Genomic DNA, 8,653 nt, shown 5'->3' on the forward strand with positions numbered 1-8,653 from the left:
TGTCTCCATTTGCTCATAAGAGAGCATTCTTTCACTTAATAGGTGGCCCTCATACAAAGGGAGGGTTTGTAGTGCACAGTTGTGGAATTAGGCTGTAAGTTTTCAGACTACAGTAGGTTGAGAGCCCCACTTTATCTTTTGAGGCAGGGGCTCCTGAAATTGGAGCTCATCAATTGGTTAGATTGATTAGCCACTGATCCTCCAGGATGCTTCTAAGCACTGGAATTACAAATGCATGTTGTCACATCTGGAGTTTTCCATGGATGCTGGGAATAGTCAATCAGGTTCTCATCCTCACTTGGCAAGGACTTTCTTTACCTATTGAGCTATCTCTCCAGCCCCACACACATCATTTGAAATTTTTATAAATTAATGTCATTCCTTTTAAATGTTATCAGCATGGCTAGATTTCCAAGTAAGAAAGAGTTTAGAATTAACTAAAAACATTCAAACTAGTATTACATATGGACAATATATCTCCTATTGGAGACAATATAAATACATTGGCGCAGTAATAAAGTTGGGCATAGTAGTTGAGACAATATAAACATACATTGGTGCAATAAGAAAGCTGGGCATGCTTAATAGATAACAGTTAATTTCATTTCAAAATAACTTCAATAGGGCTGGTGAGATTGCTCAGCAGTTAAGAGCACTTGTTCTTGAAGAGGACCTGAGTTCAATTCCCTGTACAGCCATGACGGTACAATGTCCCACAAAAGTCACGTTTGGAATATCCCTCACCCTCTTCTAGCCTTCATCGGCACCAATACTCACATACAATAAAAATCTTTGAAAAAAATTAAATTTTTTATAATGGAAACAGTAAAAAGGTTAACTAAAAAAAAATCTGACAAAAAATGTGTACGCAGGTGCTCAAGGAGGCTAAAAGATGGTGTCAGATACTGCTCTGTAGTTTGAAAAACCCTGAAGGGGCTGGTCACACCTCTCTAGATACATGGCCAGTGCTTAATTTCTTCATTCTATATCGCAGTGACTTACCGAACCAGGACTTACTCTAGTGTCACACAGATACATACTGTATTGTAAGTGTGTGACCAGGTCTTAACGCAAGTAAAACCTATGCATTTTTCCTTGTAGACTTTACCTTCAAAAGAAGCATTTTTAAATGCAACACAGATGCCTTACATGGAATCACCTTTACATTCAGACTACTGGGAGCAGAGTTCCAAGTCTGAGCTGTTAAGAGAACATGTTACGAAACTAGATTCCTCTTTTCATCCTGTGCTGTCACTGCCATCAGGTAAGCTACCTAATGAAAACTTGAGTATTTTTTCATAATGAAATATAATCTTTTAAAATCTCTTGGGAGGCAGAGGCAGGCAGATCTCTGTGAATTCGAGACCAGCCTGGTCTACAGAGCTAGTTCCAGGACAGGCTCCAAAGCCAGAGAAACCTTGTCTCGAAAAACCAAAAAAAAAAAAAAAATCTCTTATATTTAAAATATAATCTCTTAAAAATGTTTTGAGTTTTATTTTTGAAGAGGGGGAGTGTTGAGACTTACCTAACTATGTAGCCCTGGAACTTTGGATATTTTTGTTTAATTCTCATTATCCCATAAGAGCACACTCTGTTGTCCTTTTCATCTTACACATGAACACATTACACTTGGAGAGGTTATTCACCCATAGTCATTCAGCTAATGAACAATAGAGCAAGGAGCTGAGGTCATTTATCACCAGACCCACAATCCTATTACCTTTCAGAATGAACTAATGTGCTTCTCTCTTGATATAACTTGAAGGGTTGAGACAGCCTCATTCTAAATCATAACTCTGAGATCATATCAATATATACTTACCCTCCAGACTCCAAGACCTCCTAGTCTAGTAAGATTAGCTTCTTTACTTACAAGCTAAAGCTTTGTCAACAAACATCTCAGTAAATAGGTGCTCAAAGTAGAAATAAATCCCTCATGGTACTTGTATTCTAGTTTTAATACCATATCTAAATGTAAGATATAAAGAAATAAAATATTTTCTAAAAGTCCACAAGGTACTCGAGGGAGGTACATAGGAAGAACAAGGCCCAGCTCTGCATGTCATGTTTCCTCTCACAGCGGCAGAGCAGATGGTGTGCTGCTAGAGCAGGAACAGCTCTTTGGAGGAACAATAACTGGAAAACAACTCTTGAAAAGGTTAAAAAGAGTTTTAAAGCATAGTATTTAATATGTTTCCATTTCATTTTTTCATATTTTTGTAGCAAATTCCATTTCTATTTACACATGGACTTGCCATTAAAGTATATCTTTGAGACAGCCAAGGAGATAAAAAAACTTTAAGGAAGAACTAAGGAAGCAGATGCAGGCTAGCCTGATCCACAGACTACCTCTTTTAGTCTATCCTAATATATATATATCATATAATATATATGAACACATATATATGTTCATGACTAATTTTGGCAAAACATTCAATAGGTCAAAAAAATGCTAAAAATGTTTCTCAGGACGCATTTAGGTGTCTATTATTCATGCTTTTAAAATGACTTTTTCTTACATTCTTTAAAATGAGTGTGTGTGTTATATAGTTGTATGCATGTCATAATGTGTGCATATAGATCAGAGATCAGTTCTCTGGTGTCAGTTCAGTTATGCTTGATGGGAATGCCTTTATCTGCTAAGCTAGCTCATTGGCTCTGGTTATGCATTTATGAATGAAAAAAATCCTTAGTAAATATCGTTTGGCCTAGTAGGTTGGCTCAATAACCAGGTAATAGGAACTTAGAAAGCTGACAACAGTGTTCAATCCATAGGACCCACACTGCAGAAGGTCAGGTAAACTTCCATGAGGTATCTCTGATTTCCATGCACTTACATGTAGCACTTGAACAAACCTGCCACCCTAGAACACAATAAATTAATGTAATCTTATGTTAACATGGCTTAATTTTAAGTATAAAATATGTCAATATTTTTAATTTGCTTTATCTGAAGGAAGACAGCTTTTCAGTGAATTTTAGTCTATAAAGACTAAAATTATACAACTAGTTTCACCTATGTTTGTTCATGTCAAAGAATGTGAAACTTGATGTTCTCATATATTATGCATGTAGCGGTGTTTCCCTGTTTAACAACCATGTAAACATATCATTATTTTAAATGTTTTCATAAAGACCATTTTCATTATTTTAAATGCATTCATAAAGATCTTTTGGGTTCATTTGTGTCTACTCATCATTTATAATGATTCTTCATTTTACATACTAAAGGGATGTTACAGCTACTCATCTGCTAGCTTGTTTATTAAGTATACCAAATTACTAACTTTCTAAACACTGTTACCAACCTTGTTGGAAAACTATTTTGATAACCTCTACTTCTCAATGCTCTTACTGTATAAACTTTTCTTTTCCTAAGCTTATGTACTATTTATTAAAAGGAAATAAAATTAGTATTAAAATGTAAGTGGTGTTCCTTGAAAACAATGTTTTCCTTTGTTTTTCCAGACATTCCCCTTCATTTTCATTTTGAGAACTTATTTAAGAAGACCAATGTAAAAGGAGAGCTTGCTGAGAATCCATTTGTAGGTGACTGTATCATAGCGCCACCATCTGGTACGTCACATTTACAAATCCTGTGCAGTTGTATGTTTTTTTATGTTGCCCACATTTACTTTTTACATTCTAAGCAAATAAAATGTAACAAAATAATAAATGCAATTTCTTAATTTTTAACACATTTTCCCATAAGTCACACACACACACACACACACACACACACAAACACACACACACACACAAGCTTGTGGATTGCTTACTGTTTGAGGCAAGGACATGAGATGGGGAGGGAGGGGGTAGAAGGTGAGAGAGAATAGGAGGGAGATAGAGGGAAGAAAAGGGGAGAGGAAGAATGAATGGATGAATGAAAGAATGAATGAATGAACGAACATAGAAACATACCTAGGATGCAGTGTATGGTATCTATTGAATGAAAGTTATGACGTACTGATAAGTAGAAAGTAGTATTATTATATGGTAAATTAAAGATACCAATTTGTTTTATTAGTTCAGATAATTATTGCATGTAAGCTGGAGTTATAGTATACTTGGTAACCTTGAAATATCCCATAGCTCATCAAGAGTACTTGAGGGGAAAACATAAAAGGAAAAATGTAGCTAAACCACATATAGAGAAAACCCCAAAACCATAGAAAGTATCAATTTTGTTTATATTTACAAAGAGTACAATCGTGAAATGATCAAGATCTGGGAACTATTATAATATATAGTATTGGTAGTTTTTCTGGATAAAAAAGTTTAAAGACTTATTTCACAACATAAATCACAATAAATTGTAGCTGACTCCTATAATTTTAAGTAAAAAATAAAGTGTATATAGTAGAACCTCAAGGAAATTATAATATGGAATGGGGGAAAAAAGCACTTCTGATTGTCTACAATGCTGTAAATTTAGTATCAAAAGAAGGCAAACAAATTATTCTCAGGTAAAAATATCTACCTGCAAAACTCCATAGTAAAACAAATATATGTTAATTGGTTTTTATTAACATAAAGACCAGCTATTTTAGTGCTGAGGGGGAACTGTGTTGCTCAGTGTTCAAAGATCCTGAGTTAAGAGCTCTGGGAGGCAGAGGGAGAAAACTGATTTTAAAAAACCCACCAACTTTTATAAATTACAGTAGTACTTAGTTAGAATATATAAAGTAACAAAGTCTTTATTCAAGACATGGCACTGTCTCTAGAGTAAACAAGGGTTTACCTTAAGAAAACTTTTAATAATTTAGACTTTTAAGGGACAGTATGAAAGATGTTCCTGTATGGAGAGAATAAACTGCTCTGAACAGAAGACTTTGTAACTTAAGATGTTTGTTTTTGTATTTTGTTGTATACAGAGAATTTTAATTAGAATCAGGAAAGGATGTTGTTTGTTTTTTGAGACAAGGTTTCTTGTTTGTCCTGGCTGTCTTGAGCAAACTCTTTAGACCAGGCTGGTCTTGAACTCTCAAAGATCTAAATCTCAAGTACTGCAACAAAAGGCGTGCACCACTACACTTGACAGGAAAGTATTTTTAGAGTTACATTTATTAAGAATTCTTTTTCTATAATCCTAGCACTGAAGAAGCTGATGGCAGGATTGCCAGAATTAGGGAAGCCTGGGATACAATAGGTATCCCAGCCAAAGTGGGACACAATGAGACAGCTCTGCTGTTCTCAACTCAGGGTCCTCATATCTCAGCTTCTTAAATCCTGGGATTCTTGTCATATGCCACCATGCCTAGCTAAAATATTCTCTTTGGACAAAATTATTCTTAAGTTTATCTCAGAGAAAATATTGAAAGATAGCAAATTCAATTTTTAAAAGATCAAAAGGAGATGTTCATATATTAAAATGCTTTATAGTTATAAAGTATGATGGTACTGAACAAAAGCCAACTCAAAGCAACTAAGTAAATATAAAACAAAAGGCTCAAGGACTTCCTGTATATTACTATAGTGTTGAAAGGAGGCTTTAGTCAATAGTTATCAATGACAAGAAGCTGGAGAAATGGCTCAACAGTTAGAAGCTCATGTTCTTACAGAGGGCTTGGTTTTAGTTCTCAGCACCCACATTGTTGCTCAGAACCATTGTAACTCCACTTCAGAGGAATCTTATGCCTTCTTCTGATTCCCACAGGTACCAGTATGCAGATGATACACATACATTTATGCAGACAAAACACTCACACATAAATCTTTAAACCAATGACAAGAACAACAAATGCTTGATGTAGTCTTATACCAACACTATTGGAAGGTACAAAACAAAAGACAGGTATCGTTATTCTTGAATAAGTAAATCACAATGAAGAAGAGCTAGAAAGCAGTCTGGGTCAAAGGCTGTGTTTGAGTAATCACTTTTTATTTGTGCCCAGTAGAATTAAATAATGACTGATTATGATATCTTCTCTTGTAGCACATTAAAACAAATTTTAGATGAATTTTTGTAATATTTCAGATATATATATATATTTCAGATATAATTTCTACTTTTGTAACTACTGAGAATATTTACTGAAGTGCAAACTCTGTGTAATGGCCCAGTTATTTTCAAAAATATAGTCTAATATTAGTTATAAAAATCTTATTCAGAAATGACTCAGCATTTTGTAATAATGTAAGATTAGTAACAAATATGACAGTTATGTTATTGGCTAATTATAAACTAGAATATGCAATTTTTAAAAATATCTTAGTTTCATCTGGCGATGAAAACAATACTGAAATGTAATGGAAGGGTGTTTTACAATTAGTTATGTAAAAAAGTTGTTATATAAATCAATTTCAACATAAGGAGTTGGTTGGAATTCTGATGAAGAAATTAGTTATAAACATAAACAATTGGAGCCCACTCCCAACCTGAGACTGGGTTTCTGTGTAGTATGGGTTGTTTAGAAGCTTGCTCTGTAGACCAGGCTTGCCTGGAACTCAGAGATCTGTCTGTCTCTGCCTCCCAAGTGCTGGGATTAAAGACCTGTGTCACCACCACCACACTTAAAAAAAAAAAAAAGACTAAGCTTAACACACTTTGTATTAAATCAAACATGAACATTGTTGTATATTAAATATTTTGTCATTTTTAACAAAGCATTGTGATCACTTAACTATACCTATACTTTATCAGTTTTTTAGAGATTCATGCTGACATGATACATATAAAAAGTCTAGGTTTATTTTAAAAAATTGCAGCATTTTAAAGGTTAGCAAGAGTGTGATAAAACAAGATTAATCACTAGTTGATTATGCTAAAGATGGCTGCACATTCATGCGAGGTCATTATTATAGTCTCTTTGTCTTAAAATGTTTCATAGTAAAAATTACAAAACATCTAGGGCAAGAAGTAATAATCTCTGTTTAAGAAGACAGAAGCAGTAATGTAGGCTATGTTCAGGTCCTTTTATATGACAAAATTCTACTCAATGATATTTATCCTGAGAATAAGTTCTTTTTAAAAACCCAGAAATGCAGTATTCTAAAGACTGTTACAGTTGTTTCTCATGATGGTGGTGACAGCAGCTGAGTCTAGCAGCTATAGAATACCCAAATAATAGTCAGAGAAATGTTAGGCAACATCTGATGATGAGTAGTAAATTAGGAGATAAAAATAACTACACATTTATATTCCAACTTAAATTGTGACTTCATATTTGAGGTATGTAGGGTTATCAAATGTACATGTTTCAGGGAAAGGGAATATGCTAAAGTGAACATATGATTTATTATGGAAGGGGATTACCTTTCTTCTAATGGTCTACTGTTTTCTGACGTAAAAGGTAGCAGTATTATGTTAGGAAATGAATTGATATTGAATTATCAATAATATAGTGATATGTCACATGCTGTCACATAAAATAAAAAACTGTAAAGGTATGAAGTAGAATATACTTGAGTTTTATATTGCCAAGCTACTAAGCAAACCAATGCAATATTCTTTTGTATACCAGTTTCTTTTCCCCTAATTTATTCTCTACCATTCTCAACTTAAATAAGCATTAGGATTCTTTTATGCCTTATATAAAAGTAGGTTCCACATTGAGAAAGTACTTGGTGCAAAGCAGACTTTTAAGTGCTGAAAAATTAAAGGTAAAGCACAGGAAATTAAATACATTTTTAGATATTTTGTAAATAGATAATAAAAAGAAAATATAAATTTAATTTCCTTTGTTATTGATTTTATACACACACATTTGAAGCAAAGAAGAAAGTTGACAAAACCATTATGGGTGCTGCAAAGAAACATGGTAACAATCTAGACTAACTCTTCCTAAGACAAGGCAAAAAGAGAGATTAAGGGGGATGAGAAATAGCGAGTAATTCCAGAAAGGTAAAGATGCTAAGTGCCATTTTGGAATCTACATAAAGATGAAAGTTCCAAATGAGTGTTCTTCAAACACAACATGCAAGCACATTACTTGAAGACTATTGTTAGAAGGCAGATTCAGATTCAAGAAGTTCAGTATGGGGCCCAAAACACTCAATTTCAACTGTATCGCAGCCAATTTAGATACTGTCACAGTTGCGTAATATGTGCAGTGTTGACTTGTATTATGTAAGACTTTAAATAATGGAAATAAACACGTATTGTGGAGACATAAGATAGTGTGCTTCCAAGTACTACAAATAGGCTGGTATTTCTGTGGAATGAATGTGGGAGGTAAGCTACAGCACTTTATCCTGTCCTATCAGGCTTTATACTTACAAACTCATGTTGACTACAGAGAAGTAGGGTTAAAGTCAAACAGTAAAGTTGTATAAATACATGATTAGTCTAATCAAGAGGAAATGCCAGACAAAGCAACTGAAAGGCCAGTCTTTACTAAAGTAGTATAGGGTAAGAATAAGGGAGCAGAGCTCTTGGAGATAGGACTTTAAGAGAGGATCTAAAGAATGCATCACATGATTAAGAGTCCATAAAAATTATAGGGACAACTAGTGAATAAGTCTATAAACTAGCTAGTAATGCTTCTCCTGATTGTTCACAACTATGTTGGTATATAAAAGATCTTGCTTTTAGCCGGGCAGTGGTGGCGCACGCCTTTAATCCCAGCACTCGGGAGGCAGAGGCAGGGGGATCTCTGTGAGTTCGAGACCAGTCTGGTCTACAGAGCTAGTTCCAGGACAGGCTCCAAAACCA

General features: G+C 34.3%; 1 protein-coding gene across 4 annotated transcripts in view; it reads left to right on the forward strand.

Moving 5' to 3' along the window:
* The window catches only part of Kansl1l (KAT8 regulatory NSL complex subunit 1 like), a 72,175-nt gene that overhangs the window by 51,660 nt on the left and 11,862 nt on the right, over positions 1-8,653 (forward strand). For all 4 annotated transcript variants that reach the window (XM_026786430.1, XM_026786431.1, XM_026786433.1 and 1 more), the window contains exons 6-7: positions 1,102-1,264; positions 3,469-3,576. In XM_026786430.1, the coding sequence (XP_026642231.1) occupies positions 1,102-1,264; positions 3,469-3,576 (271 nt within the window). The remainder of the gene's footprint in view (positions 1-1,101; positions 1,265-3,468; positions 3,577-8,653) is intronic.

Source organism: Microtus ochrogaster, linkage group LG4, assembly GCF_000317375.1.
Source record: "Microtus ochrogaster isolate Prairie Vole_2 linkage group LG4, MicOch1.0, whole genome shotgun sequence".
Lineage (NCBI taxonomy): Eukaryota > Metazoa > Chordata > Mammalia > Rodentia > Cricetidae > Microtus > Microtus ochrogaster.